The sequence below is a fragment of the Helicoverpa zea genome, chromosome 31 (genome assembly GCF_022581195.2).
Source record: "Helicoverpa zea isolate HzStark_Cry1AcR chromosome 31, ilHelZeax1.1, whole genome shotgun sequence".
NCBI lineage: Eukaryota > Metazoa > Arthropoda > Insecta > Lepidoptera > Noctuidae > Helicoverpa > Helicoverpa zea.
In genome coordinates this window covers 7,082,699-7,108,126 of record NC_061482.1, presented here as the reverse complement: position 1 = coordinate 7,108,126, position 25,428 = coordinate 7,082,699, and the positions used below count along the sequence as shown (strand labels likewise).

At 35.7% G+C, this 25,428-nt stretch overlaps 1 protein-coding gene across 3 annotated transcripts; it reads left to right on the top strand.

Annotated features, from left to right (window-relative positions):
* Nucleotides 1-665: 665 nt before the first annotated feature.
* Nucleotides 666-23,486, top strand: LOC124644761 (serine/threonine-protein kinase tricornered). Of its 3 annotated transcripts, none has more exons than XM_047184290.1 (11): nucleotides 666-962; nucleotides 2,575-2,655; nucleotides 8,230-8,359; nucleotides 8,440-8,587; nucleotides 8,754-8,864; nucleotides 9,521-9,762; nucleotides 12,038-12,177; nucleotides 12,537-12,708; nucleotides 13,787-13,951; nucleotides 14,448-14,611; nucleotides 14,987-23,486. In XM_047184290.1, the coding sequence occupies exons 3-11, from the start codon at nucleotides 8,241-8,243 to the stop codon at nucleotides 15,100-15,102; spliced, it is 1,377 nt and encodes a 458-aa protein (XP_047040246.1). In that variant the 5' UTR covers nucleotides 666-962; nucleotides 2,575-2,655; nucleotides 8,230-8,240; the 3' UTR covers nucleotides 15,103-23,486. The 3 variants fall into 3 exon arrangements, with proteins under 3 accessions (XP_047040246.1, XP_047040245.1, XP_047040243.1); XM_047184289.1 differs by having other exon boundaries at nucleotides 12,510-12,708; nucleotides 14,993-23,486; XM_047184287.1 differs by having other exon boundaries at nucleotides 12,510-12,708.
* Nucleotides 23,487-25,428: the final 1,942 nt, after the last annotated feature.

Genomic DNA, 25,428 nt, shown 5'->3' with positions numbered 1-25,428 from the left:
TAACTCATTGCACAATCTCCAAAATATTGCACAATATTATTGTGGGTCTTGGCGTTGCCTAAGACATTTTCTAATATCTGTTTAGTGAGTAGGTACTCAGCAGACAGTTTTATACTATTTACAGCTTATTGTAGTTTTCAGGAAAAGTTTTAGGCCTTTAACTTATTTGTTCAAGGCGCACTATTTATAAACACTGGACAAAGACGCAAGTGTTGTCTACAAACCGTGCCCAGAAGTAGTGTTGAGTTGTGTGGGTCGTTTTAATTAATTGTATTTTGTGTATTTGTCATGACATGATTATATAAAATTTTTAATTAATGTGTTGCCTAAATGTATGTGTGTATGTACTAACACTAGATTATAAGCTGTTTATGTTAACAATAATGGATTGTTTTATCTGAATAAAAAGAAAATGTTTATATCGTCATTATCGGCAATTTTAGATTTATATCTGAGTTGGCATTGGACAGTGAAGAATTTGGTTTCAATCATATAAATACAGGCTTATACAAACTCATTGAGTAAGCAGCTAACTCAGATTTTACGAATAGATCCGTTTTTTCGTTTTTTCGGTAATTTTCGGTAAATAAAAGGTTTTCCAAAATTCAACACTGGCAACACAGCACCTTTCCATAAATTCGATTTATCATCTGTGCACAGCCTGACTGACATCTTTCTTTGTGCAATTTCTGTCGAGTCTCTCGTGAAAAATCCCGTTATTTCGCTTTCGTAATTCACATAACAAAGGTATTATCTGTTCGCGAGTGTTCACCGCTATTCGTGGGACAACAACTAAAAATTAACGAGCATTCCAAGATACGGTGCAAATAATTTATTTTCATTTCAAAATTATCGATTTTAGTCATCTCGTCGAGAAGAATTGTTTTTATGCTGTTTATTTATTAGTGCCGTCGGGTGACTGGCGATCGAGCAACAATTTTTGGGTCACAGTCCAACCTAAGGTGAGTGGAGTACATAGCGGGTTCTGCGAGAGGGAGCCAGCCTCCTACATCTGAGCTTCTTTGTGACGCAAAACCTCAACATCTCCGCGCTCCGATAATTATCCCAGTCTCCAAAGACATCAATCAACCTCCGTTATTTATATGCCGTGTGATGATTTGTGACAACTGATGGGTGCCATCCATCAGTGATAAGGTTGTCACACAAAAATTACTAATCGTGAACTGCTGTGCACAGCTGCGATGTTTTCCTTTGCTGCTGCTAACAAAATAACTGTATGTTTGAGACTTGACACCTAATAACGCCTTTTCCCTTTCTTTACTCTTTCTTGTAAAGTTGCTTTTGAGTTCAATTCATTTACTGTGATAATAATGACTGTGGTGCAATCCCATACAGAAAACAAACATAAAATAAATCAGGTTTTCACAGTATGTCACAATGTGATTAGTAAAAGAATGCAAATAGAATTAACAGTATCATCTCTCTATTAAAAAACAGGTCCTTGAATATAACCTCTAATTAAAGTTTTTTCTTGAGTAACAAATTGAAGCAAACTGTCAAGCAAATTACAAAAACAAAACTGATGCTATCCATGTAATACATCAAATAGTGAATATGAAATTATTGTCAAGAAACAAAACATTTAGCATTACAACATTTCATATTGCAGAAATAATGATATACATGCAATTGTGATTGCACACATTGATGACCCACCACTGAATTAGTGGCATAACTCTTCATTTTTACTGTCATCAGTACATAAGTATCAGAGAGCAAAACAATTTAATTGTCAACTGGCAATACCAAGGTATTCTAGATAGTCACTGAGAGTGTCCTTAAAAAGCTTGCCAGGCTGTAATTTGCTATTTTTGCTGAAATATTTTTGTATGTCAAGTTAATTCATTAACCGTCCTGTTACTAGCAACAGTAAAGAAAAATGCTATTAAATCAGTCACAAAATGTTTACAACTACACAAACAATAGAAGCAATATTATATTTGCCATAAAAACCAAATTAAACATTAAACGTTTTCTTTTATGGCATAACATTTCAGTTTGTTGAACAGTTATTGATTTATTTTGTAATGTGCAATAAACTTCCCAGTACTGCTACTAACAAATAACCATTTCGAGTAATTCACTTGCAATTTTCCAGTGTTACCTCTTTTATGGTTTTTTAATCAGCTTATCTACTTGATAAGCCAGTATCATTGATAGCAAATAGTATTTAATGACAAATAAGTAAAACATATGCCAAATTAACAGATTAAGTGTGTACAACTGAAAATTGTTGTATACCTAAATATGTTAATGGTAATATGAATTTCTTATACATCAACTCTGAGGCTACTAAATGGAATTTCACACAGTTATTTCAGGAAGTGTGTCAAACCAATGTTTTCTGTAAATGAAATGACCTTTTTTATTGACTAATGCTAGTTTTTTTTTGCCTATCAGAGTTAGTAGCTGTCTTCATTATTACAATTACTATTTGTCTACCACTAGCTTATACATTTTAGTTATGAATCACAGCATCAAGTTCTTTTCATCAGTGCTTATTTATTTTAAAAGAAAATTGAATTCATAATTATATTGTTTTTGTTTATGCAGAGTGAGCCGTGTCTTGGGGGAAAAGCACACCGGGCACTACGGTGGCCCCAGATACACCGGCCCCAGCACCCCAGCCTCCGGGTAAATATTATTATAAGTTTATTATACTACTAGCAGTTTTCCCACGGTTTCACCCGCGTCCCGTGTGAGCTACTGCCCGCACCGGGATAAAATAAAGCCTATGTTACTCGCAGATAATATAGCTTTCTAATGATGAAAGAATATTTAAAATTGGCCCAGTAGTTTTTGAGTTTATCCATTACAACCAAACAAACAAACAAAGTTTTCCTCTTTATAATATTAGTATAGATTTATTGAACAATATAAGACGGTCACTGCCAGACCACCATCAATTACGGGTCTCTAAGTTAAGAACTAGTCACGTGAGAGATACTAAATATGGTAGAGTTAGCTGGCAATAGTCTATAATATTACAAGATGAGGAAGCTGATAATAATAATTCAAAGTCTGAAAAAATTTATAAGTAGGGTCATTTCGCCTGTTCGTGTCCATTTCGAATCAATATGTTAAAACCTTGTTAGCTAGCAATTGTTTTGGTACAATATTGCAAGATGACGAAGCTGATAATAATAATTCAAAGGCTGAAAAAATTTATAAGTAGGTATATATAAATATTTTAGTACAGGTAGTTTAATGACTGATATTATTAAATTTCCCTCTGGTTGAGACAAATTCAGTTCTGTTTATTCTGCTGTGGATGCAAACATCTGATTTAAGTGAGACTCTCCACATGACCTCTCATAATATATATTTGGTTCTGGATTTTTAATAATTACTGGATATATGAAATAATAATCCAAGATGAATGAAAGTAATAAAAATTATAAGAAAATAAAATATTTTATTATCAGATGCCAAGGCCTGTGTTGGTTACTCGCAAACTGTAAAATAACAGGAACAAAAATCAAAACAAAAGTCAATATCGCTGGAAAGTTCATCAGGCTGATTCAGAAAATTGTAACTTGATGAACCTCTCCAGTGTTAGCCCATCCTGTCTATCCGCGAACACTCTAAAGATGATGTTGAATATGTAAGTTGTAATACGACCCTTCAAAACCCATGTATCGTTCGTTTTTACACTCTCCAGCCTATAAACATATTTTAAGTTTGCCTTAACATTAATCAATTTATGAAAAAAATCGCACTTCTATTAATTGCTTATTCGGTATTTTTTTAAAGCAAGTAACAGGTAAAAGAAAAATGTGAATTTAAGAGTTCTCTTTCCACGAACTCATTGCCAGATATGTCTTAACCTGTTCCCACTAATCATCAAGAACTGTTATCCTGAGCCATCATTTTAGGCGAGCTTGCAAGTAATTCCCAATAAACATTGCACTTGAGAGTTCAGCAAATTCCTATGTGACACTCCCACGGTCCGCGGCTGACGCAGGCAGCAAGGCTCGATTACAGGGACGCACGATGGCACAGGGCAAGAGTATGTTTTATGATTTAAGGGCAAGACGCCGTAAATTAATCAACTTACTAAAATACATACGTTAAATAGTACATTTTAAATGTCGTTTATTATTTTCCGAGAGTTGATCAACTACCTAGAAAATTGATCAACTTACGAGTCTTGTTATTTTCCAGTGACATATGTATTATGCCTACTCACCTCAATATTATTGTTTGTTAAAAAGCGAACAATCAACCCGCGTGGACTATCAACGAATCAACGAACGATTTTTCTAAGCTCTGTCTGTTTGTTATACTTACTACCCAAACTGCTGCCACTAAGGTAAATTAAATAGAGGAAAAGAACATTTTTAATTGATAGGTCGAAGCCATTTATAGGTATTGTTATAAGTTAGTTTCTTCCAGGTTTTTAGTATTCGCATTATATATAATTCTGAATCATCAATGTGCTTGACATGGGTTTCAGGTCAAAAGGTATTAAACTGAAATGAAATAATATGTATTTATTACTTACATATATTTGGTGGCATGGTCAGTTTAATTCATATTGTCTTTACGAGATAATTTTCAACTTGTAAATTCTGTTGAAATTGTGAAAAACAACCCTTCATGGGAGTCAGGTAAAAAGAACAGACTTATTATTTTAGTTTTTTTCGGAGTTTCAAGCGTTTCTCTAAATAGATGCGTTTGCAATAGCGAATTATTACAAATCGTAACTATGCTAAAAATAATCTTAAATACTCATCACAGCAGTGAACTAGTGCTCAGAATTTTTTAAGCGTTGCCAACTCTCATATTAGGAGTCGCATTAAATATTAAACGATTATACAAACCAAATGGTTTATGGAGATTACGTATTCTAGTTTTTTGTCTTGTCACGACATTATAATGGTGCAGCATAACGGTACTAGTCTATGGTAATAAGGTAATTTACGCCGACCCGATTCACTATGAATCTATAAACGAATATTACGTACTACTCAGTACACCTTCGATATAGTGTCATATCTGACGATGACGCAATGCTGCAAGATCGTACGATCGATGGTCTTCGATTATGAAATCCCTGTTTGACACGCAATGGTCGAACATAATTTTTGACGATTTCATTGGAAACTTGCGAAGCTGCAACCAATTTTAGACATTTTAAGTATTATGGAAGAAGGTTGAGAATTCAATGCGTGGAATGACTTGTGGTTTGGCTTATACTCCAAAATTGTCACTTCATAATATTATTTGGGTAATCATTGGACTGGATTCCCAGTGTTATTGACCGTAGCGAATATTGAGTGAATTGGTTCTGGTTTTCATTGCGTACAACTGTACTTTTCCTTCGAATTCTTATTCAAAGTGATGGGATATTTTATAGTTCTCAATAAAAGTATCGGTTGGTTGCCTTAAAATAAATCAACTTTGTTAGTGACCGTATTAAATAGGTCAAGTAGAGAAAAATGTGTGTTCGCTTTTACGAACTATTTATATCTGAAGTGTTGTACGGTCGAGTACGCTACTCTAGGTGTTTCGTAGGCACCTGGGGACATAACAAACATGGGTATTAGGTACTTATATTACCCTACAAAGAAGTCTTATTTTAATAGTTTTTTATTTCTGGCGATTACGTGGTCCACAATTTTAGACGAGACGTAATGTTACTTACGACTGATCAGAAAACCAGACACCATGAAAAAGCACAATCATATTTGATGGTTATTTAAATAGTTAACCTTTTTTTAAAAGAAGACACAAAACAAACACTGTTTTAATACAATTTCAGGGTTGTCACAAACAGATCCTATTGCCTCGTCTGCCTAACATTCCTCAACAAACTCGTCTAACATAGTCTTACCTATAATTTGGAATATATTCTAAATAGGCAGGTAGTGATTGTTCAGCGATAATCAATTAAAGTGAACTCGCACGCATTGCAGTCGTGTGGGCAGCAGGACAGGCGACAGAATCATCTCGTTGGACCGTCTAGACCGGTGGGCGGCGGCCCTTAAACACTGCTCAAGAGGGGTCAACATAAAAATGAAATCACTCTTGTCACATCTCTGCACCATGTTCCCCGTTCATAGTAATACATGGGCAATATTATTTATGCAGTGTATTTAGGTAATTAATTACTGTCTTTAAACAGAAAGTGTATGTAAAACACAAATAAGGTTTAGGCTCTAGACAGACGGACTGCAATTCAACTGCAATCCAACTGCACGTTTGATTTGCAGTTCTATTGCAGTTGTGCCAACTGCATTCAAACTGCAATTTGCAGTTGGATTCGATCTCTTATCGGAAAACTACGGATAGATCGGTAATTGTCATCCAAAGTTAGTCGTTCAGGCCATCAACCGAAGACAGCAGACTTTACAATCGTAAAAAAAATATATATTTTGACATAGCTTCAAGGGATCTCTCATAAAATCACACAATATAAATAACAATATCTCACGAGGCACATGTTGTGTATGTTTAGAATTGAACGACTGAACTAACACTATTTTACCGAAAAATATAAAACCTTGAATTGAAATGACAAATCATTTGAATATGTTACATGGATACCAATTTATCATATAATTATACTCGATTGAAACTTATCTTAACGGATATGTGACGTCAATCATATTCGTGTTATGGTTTGCATGCAATATGGCTGTGCGTCTTCATTTATCCCGAACAGCACATGCTTTGTAGTAACACAAATAAACTGCCCGTAGCTCACCTAACTAGTCATTCATTGTTGGAAACAAGTTCCATTTCCGTATGAGTCACACCAAAACAATAAGCTTACCAAGTTTCCCTATAAATGTGTTTAAATGAAACCGCGGGTATTATAGTCTGGAATCGCTGAAAGATTCCTGGAAATATCGACCGTGTTTTGTTTAGGTATATGGCTTCACTTCATAGGGCTCTTGCTTTGTGATATTTTGAGTAAATATCAGTTATCTTTGATGGTGAATATGTGCTGAAGTCATTAGCAAGGAGACTTCACCGGCTTATGTCAAGGTTGATGTAACGTGATGTATGACGTGTGCCTCTGATGACGTCATAAGCTGATTACGCTTAGCCTATTATATTATAGATTTGTGATGTTTTGTTATTTAACTTTATGTAAACAAACAAAAAACACCAATAGATAAGATTGTAATACTGAATGCGTGACCTACTATTTTTCAATAGGTAATGAATTAGTTTATTTTTTGATGCAATGTATTAGTTTTAAGTTGTATATATAAGTTTATTTTTAATTTATAAAATTAATGTAAATATTTTGTAAATATTATTAAAAAATAGTTTATTGAAAACAGTTGTCAAACATTTTTGTTTGATATCATATAAAATTATAATATCAATTGTAGAAGTTTCTTTTAGCGCCATAATTGACGAACAGATAAGGTACCCGACAATAGTAAATACACTGCACGCAGATAAAGCCGAGTGGACATGAAAGGGCTGATTGTGTCGAGTCGCGACACCCTGTATTGTGCACTGCCGACCATTGATTGGTAAACGCCATTCTCCCTGCACCAGTTTGTTTACGATGACCGTGATTATTCATCGGTTCGCATTCTGTTATTGTTCTAATTAAACAGTAATGATCGGTTTGTTTGCTGTATTGTTTGCACTCATATATTCTCGCTCCAATGCAATGTTTTCGAAGAAATGTTTGTTATGAAATATATCAATTTCGTTTAATGTTGCTCAAGATTTTATTGCGTCCGGTGATCGGACTAAAGACATCCGCTGTTGACCGAAAAATTGGCAGATCAAAATATCATTTGAATATAACGTTATTGTTTGTTTGGGTTGTTTGAATAAAATTGACTATAGATACTGGCAAATAGAACCGTTAACAAATTCGGAATGTAATTAGGTTAATATATTCTATAAAGAGTAGGAGAGGTGCGGTGTGTTGCGGCACGCTTCCACTAGGTCCTCGACATAAACAGGCATTTCCTCTCAAGGGTACTAAATGATTGATTGCGCTACGAGCTGCCAATAGATATGAGTGATGCAAGTGCGTTATCTATGTCACTCGCGCCAAGGGAAAGTTCATAAGGAGTGCCGTAATTGTACCTAACGAAGAAGACTCTTCAAAACTATACTGCGCATTTAAGGAATCAATCTTCTAAAGTAGGTCCACAGCTAGCAGAAGTCTTTATAGGTCACTTATATTTATTTTCTTTGAGAATGCTTTGAAAGTAATATGGTTGTCCTCAGGGGTGCTGGAGATGACAGGCACAGACATTCGGTTTAGCGGGTCAACGCTAGACAAAGCGACCAAAGCCAAGGTCACATTAGAGAATTTCTACACGAACCTCATCACACAACATTTGGAGAGGAAACAGAGGTATGGAAACGACTAGTAAAAAAATAAAGTTTTAAGTTTCCTCTCTGGATGTTCTTTCTTATTTTATATTTTGTCTCCAGGCTCGAGAAACTCGAAGAGTCTTTGAAAGATGACAGTCTTACAGAGAGCCAAAAGAAAGAGAAAAGACAACAACATGCCCAAAAGGAGACAGAGTTCCTCAGACTCAAGCGGTCCAGGCTTGGCGTTGAGGACTTTGAACCGCTCAAGGTATGTTCATTCCAAGTAACTCTAGTACCATTGTTGGCCAATTGGAAGATCCTATTGACCAGAAGTGCAAATGTCTTGCACAGTATCAGTCAATGACTTAACAATTGCACTGTCGGGTTGAAGCTGTTAATACACTTTAATTCAATCACGTTTCATCGCTTTTTAGGTTATCGGACGAGGCGCTTTTGGCGAGGTTCGATTGGTCCAAAAGAAAGATACGGGACACGTTTACGCTATGAAAATACTCAGAAAAGCTGACATGTTGGAAAAAGAACAGGTTTGTAGCGAGAAATGAAACTCTTGAATATATAATACGTAATAATGGCTTCGTGACGCGACCCACTTAAGGGTTGTTTGCAGTGATTGACGGATTGTCGTAATTTCTTCAGTATCAGTGATGTTTCACATATTTGAAAAGGTTGTCGTTTGATATTTAACCAATGTTTACCCTGAACACAGTTACAGTTTTACTTCTCATGAAATGTCAGTACGGGATTCTGCAATACATTTCGGGGATCAAGACAGTGACTTACTATACTAATGTTCAGGTTAATTATTAGTCTATCCAAAAAAAATCATTTGTCATATCATAAATAAATGCAATAGTAATGGAACAAACATAACATCCTACTGTAAATGAATTCTTTGATCAAACACAGGGCTCGCTGTGCAGAGCTGCCAGCCTGTAATTTCCTTGTCATTTACTGAAAGCGGCAAGGTTTATTAAATAGCACACGGTTTGAAATAGAAATACATTTGATTTACCTCGTAAATTCTACTTTTAAATTATGAAGAATATGCGGCATGGAAATAGCTGGTCTATTCAAATGGATTTTTAGATTATGTGTTATGTGCTCGTAAAATTTAAAAATGGTTGTGATATAGACCATTGAACAGGCTTTAATCGATCTATTTTACATTGGTTTACTTCAGGTAGCCCACGTGCGTGCAGAACGCGACATCCTAGTAGAAGCCGACCACCAATGGGTAGTTAAGATGTACTACAGCTTCCAAGACCCTATGAACCTGTACTTGATAATGGAGTTCTTGCCGGGCGGGGACATGATGACGCTGCTGATGAAGAAAGACACCCTCAGCGAAGAGTGCGCACAGTTCTATGTTGCTGAGACGGCGCTTGCTATCGATAGTATACACAAACTTGGCTTCATACACAGGTAAGTGGAATTATACTGTAATATATATGTAAATGTAATAGTAGCAATAGTGGTGCAAAGGTAGATACTGCATTTAATTGTTAGGTATATAAGCTGGCCACTCGCTATCAGAAGCCAGACTGATGGGGAAGACAAAAGTCACAATGCCCTTGGAAATAGTTCTGACTAGTATAGTATCCTTGGATACGCCATGCCCAGTAGATAGGTAGCTTAATTTGTAATGTCTAGCGATGTTGTTTTAATATTCAGGACTAACTTCCTAGTGTCGAGAATACAGTACAAGTTGCATCCGGAACTTTCTTGAATTTCGCTAAGTTGGATTAAGAATAATGTGTCCTCACTTACAAGGGATCCGTTTTTAGCATTGTATTTTCAAGCCGTTTCAAGGGAATTAGTATTCTGATAGAAGTAGTTAAACTCGTCTTTCCGTTGCACTGCAATAATTTATGTGTTTTGATGCCAAAATAGGAGGCAACATTCTGGTTAAGATATTCGAAATATATCGTACTGTAGTAATATCGTGTCGTATGCGTGTTGCTATTTTGTATAGGAATACGTCAGTCTGTCGCGATGTCGTGTTTTCATATCGTTTCGTCTATTGATGAGTCCATCTTGCTTAGTCTTCATGAATATAATTGATTTGACTTTGACATTCGCGATCGATTTGAAGGTCAGAAGCTGTTAATAATGCACAAAGGCATTGGTTGTTCATTGAGTTATTTTTCAAGTCAATGTCTAGTTCAAAAATGGAACTTATTTTATGTATAACAAATAATTTTATTACGAAGGGTGTTATTATAACCTGTCCTTGCTAAAAGTCCACAGCTCGTTGAACTAGATAATTTCAGAGGGGCAGTCATTGTGCGAGCGGTTTTGTTTCTACTCTTACATTAATTGTCCCTTAATATCATTTGATTGCCACCTGTGTGATAATTGTGTGATTAAATTAAAATTACTCCAGTGTGTCAAGTTGTCTTGTTAGCATTTCTTTCGTTGTAATGCCGTGCAGTTAAACGGAAAGCGCTTACGTATTGATAATAAGCTGTGTCTGACCGTCGACCAGACATTTCCTGTGAATTTTTAAAACGCCCCAGTCATTGGCTTCGGCAAAGCGAACTGGCTCGATTTGATCGTATTTCATACATTTTTTATAGGCGCAACAGATTGATTTCCGTGTCAGGCAATAAAGTAGTATTATTTATGTAACCTCGTAGCTAATTGAAATAAGGTTCATGTCTCAATTCATTGAACGAAGTCATTTGTTATTTCATTTCACTTTGCTTTATACCCACGGTTTCTTTAGAATGTTTAGTCACGTGCAAAATATTTGATAAACAATGCTATACTGTAAGGTCTGCCATTTTAGTCAAGGAGCAATTTTCTTTTGTGTCATAGTGGCCTTTGGTGTAAACTTTTTTGGTAATGAATGTTTTTTTAGAGTATCAGTAAAATCGCGGACACCTCGATCATAGTTTGATGTTAGTTTTATTGGAAGCGAAGGGGTCTACGCTTCGCGAGTGCTGTGGGAGCGAGGGTTACATTATTCAATGAGCCACTTACTTTCGGATTTATTTCGTCGGTTTAGTCTACCGTAGTTATAGCCAAAAACAGTGGATCAATCTGGGTCTGTTGTAGGAGTAGTGCGATGGTTTCAAAATCTAACTGAACTGTAAACTGTAGTAGAATGAAAGTTTTCTCAGCAGTTTTCAAAGCGGGCGAAGCCGCTAGCAGAAGTATTTTATAAAATTACCTATTGCTGATTTGGTCTCCGATACCGCCTTCCGATTGGTATCGCTCTGTTCGCTGAGTAGAAAAAAATGTTATCTGATGCTTGTTGGTAATATTTTACCCTTGCACGTGTAATTGTATTATATTAGAAACGTATGTTGTTCATCGATCGATTTAGTCTACTGACGTGTGAGAGGTACGTTAATCGGATGTAAACTCTGGTAGACCGAGAAGCGTTTGCCAGATTTAACACGACTAAGGGTGCTAATGAATTTTTCACGCGTGTTCAAGGTTCAAGGTACAGGACTTGTTCTGAAATTTCCTATTTTCGAACAAAAGTAATAAACTTTAGATTGAAATGTCGAGTAATGCGAAAGGTGCAGGTTGCGTGCCATTGTGCCGTATCTGTGCATACTACATAATACAGTTACAGTATTGTTATAACAATATATTTTGTGGTATATATTTCGTTTTAATATAAACCTATAACCTATACCTTTTTAGACGATATAAAAACGTCAACTTTATGTATTTTTAATTCCTCCAGAGACATAAAGCCGGATAACTTGCTTCTGGACGCCCGCGGTCACATCAAGCTCAGCGACTTTGGCCTCTGCACTGGCCTCAAGAAGAGCCACCGCACAGACTTCTACCGGGACCTATCGAGAGCCACGCCTTCTGATTTCAGTAAGTTGAACCATTCATTTCTCTGCTTATGTATCGTGTATGAATTCAATTGAGCGAATTGTCAGTAATTCTTTGCTAATCGGCTATAGAGCTGTGTTCATTGCACCTGAGCTGTTGCTTAACTCACGATTTTTTGTTGCTGAAAATAGACAGAAATGATAAGCTTTCATTTGGTGTTCGGGAACGTTGGCTTAGCTTCCATACAATTGGCTATGTCTACGAGATTTGTTCAAGCACTTGTACAGTTTGGCACAGAGAGACGAAGAAGTCGACGATCGGCAGATAGAACTGCGTAGATATTAATTGAAGTTTTTATTACCTTTTTATTTAAGCTCTACACTTCAATTTCTCGTATGCAGTATCGACGTCTTCGTCGGCAATGGACTCGAAACGGCGCGCGGAGTCGTGGAAGCGAAATAGACGGGCGCTGGCCTACTCGACCGTGGGCACGCCCGACTACATAGCGCCGGAGGTATTCCTGCAGACCGGGTACGGCCCGCAGGCCGACTGGTGGAGTCTGGGGGTTATCATGTTAGTATCTCAACGTATATGTTTATATATTTATTATAGTAATTCATCTTGAAGGATAACACTCTTCATACAATCAATTCATCTTTTCATTCGACTATGAATTGGTATTACGGTAGTCACTTCGATGATGAGCTGAAGGAGCTCGTTTTCAGCGATACCTTTTAAATAATGGGTGACAATAAATGGATCTCTATACTATACTTTATACAATATTGTTCAGGAAAACTGTTTATCACGGACAGATGACAATGGCGTCTTGGCGTTTGCATCTCTTTGTTACTCTGCTCTTCGATGTTTCGATATTGTACATAATACTCTATTTGTTGAATACTTTAGTGATGAGCGTACTTATTGCCGAGCGAAATCAAATGCGATTTTTGTAATCACTGCCAAGCCATTGTTTTGCTAGCTGAATGTTTTTTTTAATATTAACCTGTTGGTGAATGTGATAGGACTGTATGTTAATGAGGCAATGCTTAATCTGAATTTAGAAACTTCCTCCTTGTAGAGAAATCGGTTAAAAAACTATTATGGCCATAAAACATTGGAGGTTTATTCCTAAAACGATAGATTTTACGAAATGAGTGGTGAGGAGAACTAGACTACATTTTTAATGTTACCTATGTTTGTTTTCAATGAAATGCCTCTACAAGGCATCAACGACAAACGTTGATATGCTATGCGTTTTCAAACTTAGTGCAACCGTAAAATACTAAGCCACAACAGTGCTAAGCGATAACGTACGTAAAAAGAGCAATTGCTACTTCATAATTTTAGATCATGGGATGTGTAATGTCGCCTGTTATCGATATGGCCGTGCTGCGTCGAAATATAATGTAATACTAAATTAATTCAATCACGCTAAGCGAACATCTCTGATTACCAGACTGGTTAAATAAAAACTGCATTTTAATAGACAGCCTTTTTGATTCAGCATACATATTTCAAAATCCGCAATACGCTGTTTATATTATGACTACCATATCTTTAACTGGTTTAAAAACAGTCCGCATATTTGTCAGTCTGAAAAGTGAGTAAAGGTTTAAGGTTACTGAAGCAAGTACATTATATTTTCCAGGTATGAGATGTTGATCGGTTACCCGCCGTTCTGTTCGGAGTCGCCTCAGGAGACGTATAGGAAAGTCATGTCATGGCGAGAGTCGCTAACCTTCCCGCCAGAGATCCCCATTAGCGAGGAAGCGAGGGACACCATACTTCGTTTCTGTTCAGAACCTGACCGCAGGTATGTCACCAATGTTTATAACAAACTTTGCAAGTTAGGTCGATCTGTATGTAACCATGTAATGGAACCTAAGGTAATTCAAACATCTTGAGATGACTTACAATATTGTATTTAGTAACAATATTGAACTGTTGAAGTGATCTGATGATGGAGCCGGACGATATGATATGAACTGATAGAACAATGTAACAAAGCTATGTTTAGTAGATAAGCACGATTAAATTTAGCGTTTATAAATTCCTGTTTTTCTTGTTTATCTCGGGTTCTTTTAATTTGAAACCTAGGCAACTAGACTGCTATTGCTTTCAAAAAGCTATCTTGCCACCACAGGCATTGCCATTGGTTTGCCATCCCAATGTCGCCACAACTTATATTCATTTCTTTATTTGCATACCATAATGTTACAATGGAGAGGCTTGATACAATTATGGACTCTGTTAGGCAACAGCAAAAGAAAGTATTACGAAATTTCAATAGTAAATTGCTTTGTTCCCAGGTTGGGTTCTCAGCGAGGCATAGAGGACGTGAAGTCGGTGTCGTTCTTCCGCGGCGTGGACTGGAGTCACGTGCGCGAGCGTCCCGCCGCCATCTCCGTAGAAGTGCGCTCTATAGACGACACCTCGAACTTCGACGACTTCCCTGACGTCAAGCTTGAAATACGTGAGTCTAGTTACGACGTATTTATACTCCTTCGTGTACTCAGAGATCTGTCCTGTATATTTACAACGTATTTATACTCCTTGGTACACTTGGAGATTAATTCCTGGTTCTTATAATTTTAGAGCAAAATGATACAGGCATTGTGTTACCGTAGAGTTTGTTCCACCATTTTTTCTTCTCAGCATAAACACATAGAGAGTGATGAAGCATACAAGTATGTCAAATTCCTATCTCTAATAACTAAAACAACAAATACGCAGAATATTGTTATGTTGCCTCCTGTATAGTCCCATTTCCATATAACCACGAACATCTCCGATTTTCATGTCCATTAGCTAATCTTAACCATTATGAACATTGAGTACATTGTTGCAGCATCAGCGCCAATACCACAAGACGGCGAGGTGGCATACAAGGACTGGGTGTTCATCAACTACACCTTCAAGCGATTCGAGGGGCTCACACAACGCGGGACGCCCACCAAGAAGTGAACCTACGAACCCTAAGTTACACTGCTTTCAGTCTAAACTGCTGCGCTACCTAGCCTTGACAAGCAATATAGATGTTAATATTTGGTTACGCTGTCGATAGAAGCGCTAGACTACCTGGCTTCTTATCTTACTATCCGCTATTTAGCTAGTGTTTACGTACGCTGCGCGGGCGCCAACGCACTTACAGGGAGAGAAAAATACATACACCCTCTAAAAAATATCCTGGTTGCAATGGAAACTGACATATTAACGTGGCTTTTGCTGAAAAAAGATCAATTTCGCCTTAAATAAAATCAAATATTTTCATGTTCAGTCCAGATTTCCAGAAAACTATTTGGAACCAGAATAAAAACCTGAGACTGCGAGTACGACTACTAGAGCAAATGACACGCTGGCGACTACTAAGAAAAAACAAATATTTTGCAAGCATTGCATATTTTTGTACACGAAGTTTATTTTAAAAATGTTCAACTACTATTGCAATCAAGCTATAAGCATTTAAATGTATTTTTGAAAATATGGGATGGGCCGGATATATTTTCTCTCTCCAGTAGGGTCGCCAAAATTATCCTTTCCTTTAGAACTAAGATCATTTACCAGTCATTGTTATACTCCATTTGATTAAGTTCATAACTAGGGAAAAACAATCTTAATATGACCTTTTATTCAAAAACTCAATTTTAAAGTAAATTGCAGCTAAAAATCAATGTAAATACATTAATAACAATTACATAATTGAACCATTATTTGAAGTTTATTTGTAGTTTATTTGTTTAATATGTATTTCTGTAAAATGTCCTATCAAGATTGTTTGCCTTTAGTTAAATACCTAATCGAATGGGTTACAGGTAGTTCTGTCCAAAGCTTTTCGATAGCTGTATTGCAATAAAAAAGTGCGATTATTTCGTAATATAACATGTATATACGGCGTAATTTTAAGGCAGTAAGTGTCGTGAGCCTACCTCTGCATGTATTTGCGACATTTTAGTCTGAAAGCAGTTTGCTGTCCTCACTGATGACAATCATAATATAATCTGTAATCATCAATCGCTGATATGAACTTGAGTGTATGAGGATGAACCAACTTTGCGTACCTGTTCCGCTTACTAAAACTATCGTCTGTGACGCTCGATTAACTTATTGGTAGGATGCCAACTTATTGACAAATGGAAATTCTTGAAAACTAACTCTCGTGCTGTCGTTTATCACAGAAACGTGGATATTATATTCTCGCCAATGAACTTTGTTTTGAAATGTATATATTGCTCTTAGCCCGGCTTTCAAATACCTACATTATTAACACGTTCGCGTGAGCAGTCTCATTTTTAAATGTTGGTACTGTGGCGCATCTTTTTCCCATACAAAATTAAACCAAGTCTTAAGACGTCCCGCCGTTATACGTAGTCTTATAATCTGTTTTATGTGGCGCAACGTTATTTCACGTCCAACGTCTATAAACGTTGTCGCCACCACATAGGTCTGACATGGTCGGTCAAAATAAATATGACAATCTAGAGGCCATCGTACGACGTTGCGCCTTTTCATACTTATATCAATACCACGTTGTAAGACGTTGCTCACGCGAACGTGTTAACGACTACTGACTCCTTGACTTTTTAAATCCAATCTGCAAGATACCCGAGACAGGCAATAGCAATGGGACCGCGATAATACATATGTTACAGGCAATGTGCATAATGCAGGCATTCTATACATTTCCTAGATATTGTATAGAATGCCGGGGTCGTCCAGGCATTACGTGAAATGATATTGAATGTTCAAACTATTTTACAGTTTACCTCGGAAATGTATGGAATACGCATTGTATAGAATGCCGGTTGACGCATAGGTATTGTACGTAACGTGTTTTATTTGCGTAGACAGCAATTCCCTTCGGATAAACATTTACATTTACCTACAACGTACAGTCAAGTGCACTAAGCAGTAGAGCTTTAAATTTTGACATTTCTATCTCTCTTAACTTCTGCGATATCAGGACAAAATCGAATGGCAAATGTAAAGGTGCACTTGACCGTACCAAAATTTGCTGCAAAAAGTTGACCTGTTAATTTTTTACCACTTGATTATGGAAATTTGATCGTGATACTATGAAAACCGACAGTTTTCATTTAAAATAATCTTTTATTATAGATACTTTTAATAAACTGTGGGTAACATAATTATAATTTGAAAGGAAATAAAATCTTAGGTAACATCTTTGAACAAACTTAAATAGACTCATATTAAAATTGCAATTTAGTTATTACCTATTTGTAGGTAGTTAACAACAATCTGCGAACTCGCCTCCTTCTCGTGGTCGTTCATTATACACATTGCCTGATGCGCTTCGGGCATTTTATACAATACCTAGCCAATGTATGAAATGAATCGTATTATACACATTGCCTATAACTTTTATGATTTATAATATTTTGGTTATTTACGAACACTAAATCGTTAAACTTGAAAGTATTTTTTGTGTTACAATTGTACAGAGCGTAGATCTAGGCTAACATTGGATATTTTTAAAGTTATAGTATTAAATAAACCAAATAATTGTGAAAAATGTGAAAGAGAATACTTTAAAACTGAAATCATTTATATTTGAAGCTCATCATGCTATATTTGACGACAATATGCTTATTATATTGTCTTTCTCGGTTTTCCGACTCGGCGAGTTTACCGCGTGTACTGTGACTTCACGCGTATACAGCCAGATCGAGGAATTAGAAATCTACCTTGTTCTATGAATTTTGTTTATTTGATTTTAAAAAAATCCTTATTTATCTATTACACTAATATTTACAATTATTATTCGTTATTTTTTTAATGTGGTTTGAAATATTTTGTTGTTATTTTTGTTGCAGTATGAGTTCAAATTACAGATTTGTGTATTCAAAGTTCATGTAAAACTTGCGCCATGTATTGGTCGAAATAAAGCTAACAATCAATGCTTATATTGGATTTTTAAAACCGACCCGAAGTAGTTTGGTGTTATATTTGTGTAGTGGTGCTTATTATAAAGTTATGAAAGTATAGTGTTTATATGCATTGTTTATGTACGAGTGAGATGTTTATGTGTTGATTTGATTGTGCTTTCTCGTTTATATTCACCTTTTGTTCAGGGGGACAGGTTTTGTACACGGTCACATAAATATGCCTTCCAAAATGACTGTTGTGTAATTATATTTTCCATCAATCATTATCAATAATTTTAATAATGTACTGTTTTATTTAAAGAGCTAATCGATAACTGCGTTCATTAAATTCAAAGTCCAAGCACATGAATTTGAATTTACAGCTCTACTCTGTATCATATTATCGTGACTTTCATACATTATATATCTCGATCGACGCATACTTCTCGTTATATGTTTCATAACATCAGGAATGCTCACCTCTCTTTCTTTCTTTTGTATCGATAACTCGATAGGGAAAGAAAATGCTTACCTATTTATATTTATACAAATAATAGTGTACTAAAAAGTATATTTTAAAGGCCGCGTTCAATTCATTCGCAATAGAATTCCGTCCAAAATTATGTTACTATAATGAAAAATATTTTACTAAAAATATGAATATATTTACCTCATTACTGTTGGTGTCAAAATAATAAAAATAATGCGACTTTAGGACCTTTTTACCTCTAGGTTTGTAACATTTTCGGGGCTTGAACCTCTTCGTTCTGTATAATCAAAAATTCTGTAAATTTGCACTGCCAAATAGTTAAAAATTGAAAAAAAATTTAGGCTTTGTCGGACACGGCCATAAGTTTTGACGTGTGTACTTCAATAGATATAAAGCCACCAAATCGGCTGTTCGCTGCTGGTTTTGACGCGGTGTTTTAATTTTAGACATTCACCAAGCAAAACAGAAGTTAAAAGTCAAATGACTTTTTAAAATAAATCTTTAAAATTATTTCCAAGTGATACCTTTTGTTTCGCAACACAGCACAACATTACGTATAATGTAACATTATTTATATATCCCCATATCTGGCAGAACTAACTCACATGAGTATTTTGTTTTGGACAACTGCACTGCTTACTCGGCTGCTTTTGCCTGGCTTTCTATCAGCCATAAATAATCATATGTCTTAAAATAATCTCTATAAAAATTGCACGAAAACTTCATGTTAAGGCAAACATTTATTTAACAAAAAATCTCTTTCGATTGAAAGACTCTTCTTAAAAACGTTGCTGAAATCAGGATTTATTTGCCTTTGCGATGTCTGATTATACTATTCTATTTATGTGTACACGTCAAATCCATATTATTAAGAACTTAGATGCCATGTTTACCCATAGCTTTACCATACATCTTATAAACAAATTGATATTCAAATTATTATATGGGTATACATTTAGCAAGAAAAAAAATCAAGCGAATGTAATAAGACCTTATTTTATAAAAATAATGAGATCCTGTAACAGCATAGATAATTGTATTATATTACTGTAACTATTGTTATACTATCTTAAATTTACTTTGCAAATCATTCTTATGAAGAAAAAAAAATATGATGACATTTAGCTTTTTATGAGAGAGGATGGTATTCCTGGTAACTTTTTAGTCTACACTATTACTTTCTTCACTGAAACTAAGCGCCATTACAAAAATGTATTTTGATATATTATGATGTTACTTGCAATGTTTACTAGAGTAATTCGACGTTCGTTAGTCTACTCGGGTATTCCTAAAAATGATGTATCGTATGGTGATAATAACACCCCCTACGATTCAAAGCGGTTCTAATCTTAACTAATATCCTAATTCTATATTTAAATAAAGCCGAGAACTTGTGAGCTAAGGAATTCGATTCTAGATTACCAGTCTCTTTTCGATAGTTTAGCCGGTCGAATTTGCGAAACAGAAACATTTGTTTTGAAATGATCACTAAAGTTGTATTTGTGACCAAACTCATGTAATAAAAAACATTGTCACGAATTTCCACGAATTATACAGTGCTAAAAGATGCTTCCATTTTAATATAGTTATCTGACTATACACACGACAGTATATGTACAATATATGTATATGAAGTAATACTTAATTTTATACGAAGCTTTGATTGTAATAATGATAACTACACTGGTGATGATAACTTAAATGCACATTAAATGATATCAATACTTTACTCACATGATATAAGTGTGAATCGAACTTGGTATGAACATAATATATTCGTATATGTGTTGAGGTTTCCAGACACAATTGAAGTGAACAATAATACATTTTTCTACGTATAAACGTTAAGCGAATCCGTGATTGATTTTAGGTAGTCTTTTAGAGTCTTCTCTTAAAATTCGTATGTTATTATGAGGTACACTCTTAGTCCACATTTCAGAGGAATTGTACCTCTGATTACTTAACCTGAATTTAACTACGTACAAAGAAAGTCAACATATTACGATATATTGCTTTCATCACACGGTCATACAACTTACTAGCCGGCTTGTTTAGACTTAAAATCAATAAGTGTGGACTCTATATTCTCGGAAAATGTTAATATTTTCACAAAAATGCGTATACATAAATATAATATGAAGTGTGCAGTGTGATATTGTGCTTTTTAATTATTTTATATTTGAGAAATATTTGTGAATTACCAACTTGTAACAAACACGGAATGTTTGAAATTGTCAGTAACTGGCCATGCACTGTCATCACTGGTCTAAAGTGAGCATTAGATAAATTATATATACATCACGCAACATCAACAACAGAGCATGAAGCTGATGCTACCGCAATTGGCGGGTTTGACGCATTTGGTGCACTTCTCTACTTGTACACCATGCTCAAAGGTGCACTTCGCAACTGGTACACTTCTCAAATGGCACACTCTGCAACTGGTGCCCTTCTCAAATTGTGAACTTCGCAAAAGGGGCACTTTTAAGGGATTTTTTTTGCGTATGGAATTTTCTGAAAAATACTTTCATTGTTAGAAAAAAAAAAACAAATCTCCACTCAACTTAAAAGTGCCCCTTTTGCGAAGTTCACAATTTGAGAAGTGTACCAGTTGCGAAGTGCACCGTTTGAGCATGGTGTACAAGTTGAGAAGTGCACCAAATGCGTCAAACCCCAGTCGGCGTCTCAGGCGTATCGCATCTAAACATAGGCATCACGTAATCGTTAGTCGCGCAGGAGTACCGATGTGTGCTGTTCTCATCCACGCTAGCAGCTAGCTAGACACGGCGATGCAAGGCTCATGTCACACATCTGACACCGACTACTCGTATAGGAGATTCTTGAATATTATTTTATAAGAATAGGTGTATTTTTGTGTCTGTCTAGAATCCTTGAAAAACTCCATCTATAGCGACAGGTCGCATTTTATTCGTACTAAGTAAATAAATAAAACTGGAAATAAATATCCTATCATATTTTTGCACTTATATAGGAGCACATTATAATTATCATGACGTAATATTAACTTGTACAAACTGACAAATTCTCCTTTTTATAGAATTATTATTAAATAGTACAACTTAGTTGCACGCTATAATGAACGTTATTTGCGACTAGATAATGCGCTACAAGGTACGCTTACACACACGTTGCGATATATCGCTATACCCCCTGGCTTAGCGCTGTGTTCCAACGTGTGCTGTATGCACCGTGCTGTACTGTTTGTAAGCGAGATGTACTCTAGGATTTGTTCAACATGACACGACCCATCAGGTCTTCTATGAAGAGTCTGCTTATTAATATATTAAGACTACCTAGCGGCTTATGAAAAGCCAGTATGACAAGGAGAACATTATGTTTGGACAGATCCTGGACAAAGCGGGACACCGTTTATCTCACAATTGCAATTTTCTTGTCGATTTTCGCATATATGTAACGCCTGACTCAATCATTTAGTCTTGTGCTTAGCATAGTATTAATATGTCAAGTTTGGTGTTGTATAATTTTAATGTTAGCGGCTTTGTATCATTTTCTTCGATGTGTGTTGGTTTAGTTACACATCGTCTGCAGAAAGCGCCCCGAAGCATTGTTTGAGCGCAGTAGACGTAGCGTTGACAACGGCGGGGACTATCCGCACTGCTAGTGTGTACTTGTGTACAATTGATGCGGGCTGTTCGAACGGGCGCGAGTTACAGCGCCACCAATTAATGTTATCCTAAGTTTACGTACACACTAATAAGTATAATTATGTACTTTAAGATATATGTCGAACCGTAACGCCACAAAATTGCCAGACACTAGAACTAAGCAATAACCAATGTCAATGTAATTGATGATGTTTTCTGCACAGTTATTATATTACACATCGCGTTCGTCTCTAGAAGAGTTGCTCACATTTGCCAAAATTAATCTGTCAATTATTTAAACCTGTTCGGTTGATTATGCTTACATAATTCATGTTTAGAACGTATGGTTTACTTAAATATACTAAAGTTTCTCATCTGCATAGAGGCTATAAGTAAGAGAGTCTCAGAGACTTGAATGAAACATACAGTGCGCACCGTTCACACGAATAGCCCATTAGTGATGTAGTGTTAACTCCATTAAATTTAGTTCAATTATGTAGTTTTTGTCAATAATTCATGTTAATTTAAATATAATTTTATTATTTTAATTTTATTCGTTTGTCATACGCAAACACATATCACACATGAGAACGAAACCGGTTCGCTAAATTACGCTAAATGCCTATTTCTATTTATGTCTATTTACATTGTGATTAAGCGATTACATCATAATTTATTATTAATAAAACATTAAGGCTATAGTTATGATTGGTTTGTCTGTTCTCTGTAGTCACGTCAATACAAATGTCCGAACATCTTTATTGAGCGGAGATTGGTTGTTCGCCGCACAAGCGTTTTCATTTCTGCAAATATACCTATAAAATTGTGATGCTCGATTATTTCAGCCAATAAACGTAACGATGTTGATATTTGCGATGTGTTAGTGAGAACATTATTTAATGTACATAGATACGTGTGCACGCTACGAATAAAATGATTTCTTTAGAAAAGCGCGTCGTGAGTTTCCGTACCACGATACGCAGTCTTAGATGCAATATAATGTTTTTTACATGAAAACTACCAAATTCTAGCATGTTACACGTATCAGAACACCGCGTTTTCCGAAATTTCGGCAGGAGATCAAATGAAGATGTGTACACAGCCCGTTTTATCAAAAATGTTGTTTTGTTATTGTAATTTATTAAGCGTCTTGCAATACCGGTCCGCCGATCAAATTCTAATAAATCATAGCTATTCGCTTTGTTATTGTTATTCGAAATGATAATGAGGAATTATTTAATTTCTTTAATTGTAAGTTTTTAAAGTATTTTGTTTAGTACTTTTATTGTTTCTTCCATGTGATTTAAGAAAGTGGCAATACGATTAAGCATTAAAGCGATATGACCTTTACCAGCTGTTTTTATTTTTACTACCTTACCCTGCATACCAGTGTATAAATTACATCTACATCGGCATACTAATAACCAAGTGCCTCCCCTTCTGTTCACTAGGAACACAAATCCCTTGGGACGCGGGTGTCTAATCATAAATCCAGTAGCTTAGGCAACATAAAAATTGAATAATGCCAAAGATATTTAACTTATGTGCAGACCGCAGACGCCTTTGAAAGGCTTGAAAGTTCCTAAGCCAAAGGAGGAAGCCACCTTTGTGTTCATATAACTTTTGAACTATTATACTAAAAATTCCAAGATCGAGCCTACAATACTTTTTAACTTACTACTAAATAAGTACATTAAGATACAAAAAGTGGCTCCTCATTCTGATGGACATAAATAATCAGATCATACTTGTTAGTACGATGAAAAGTTCATAGGTTTTGGTATAAGTACCAATGCAACTTTTCTAAGTTGGTATGTACTTTCTAAGTATATCTTAAGACACCAATGACTGTGTTTCGGATGGCACGTTAAACTGTAGGTCCCGGCTGTCATTGAACATCCTTGGCAGTCGTTGCGGGTAGTCTGACACCAGTCTAACCAAGGGCCTTGCCCGGGTAACTGGGTTGAGGAGATAGATAGGCAGTCGCTTCTTGAAAAGCACTGGTACTTAGCTGAATCCGGTTACACTGGAAGCCGACCCCAACATAGTTGCGAAAAAGGCTCGGAGGATGATGAGTTCTTAGTACTATACAAGCTGTTGATTTGCATCAAAATTATGGGACGTAATTATGCTAATGACTCTCGACCCAAATCAACAATAAAATTGGTATGTATGTTTATGTCAGCATCGCCCAGCCGTAGACACAAATGCAAACACAGCGCATTCGCAACGATCATACATAAAATTGGGTTAATTTTGGAATACTATTACAAGAATAAAAAAAGCAGCATTTATCAGCTATTTCCCGCATGCCATACTTTCAATTGATTATTTACGTATTTTATGTCAACCGCCTTGAAATTTGCACGGATGCAAATCTACAGCTTGTGCCTATACGTAGTTTTTAGTACATTATACATAATATGTAGTTCATACAAACCATCACCCTTTTCGAGAATTTCACCATCAATTCTTACTTTCTCTTGTTTATTCAGAGTTGGCTAATTCGAGTAGGTACATCACGAGCAATAACATGGAAACGCCCTTAAAATTTAAATTCATGTAGTGACATAAAATCGCAAAAATAAGTATGCTAACTGTGTCCAAAAAATATGTAAACGTTAAATTGTATCAAAATTAACTACACATTTTTATCAAATTTACGTTAACAACAGATTTCTAAAAAAAATATTAAGTTTTAGTTACAAAATAATGAACCCAAGGAAATTTCAATAACATGTTTACAGTAAACCAGTTTGCCAGTGACTTCGATGTTGAAGGAGTTCTAATATCTAATCGTACTGGCTGTTACAGTATTTATTTTTATATTTCAAATATTTTCATATGTCACTTGACTTGTCAAATTTCTCTCAATAGTATGTATTGCATAATTAGTGTATGTCCACTGTTCTGCCTCACTGTTCTGCCCCCGTGTGAAAGAGGCTGTACAGCTAGATATATTAATTGTAATATATAAATTTAAAATGAACAGTAACAACGTGCCTTATCGTATTTCTACATATGACAAACACAAAATTATTGTTCTTAAAGAACTTTCGGTAACAGACATTGCAAATGAATTGGGAATTACGGTGAGTTTGCATTTATTGTTGTTGTGTTTTAAACGATTTTTAATTAACAAAAGTTTAAATCGATATTTTAACATTATGAGTGGGACAGCAACCAAGCGAGAACCAGAGAAGCTTTGGTCAGACACGTCCATGAGATATGGGATAGTTTTAGAGGCAATAATGTATGTTACAATATGGTTTCGTCAATGCAGGAAAGGCTG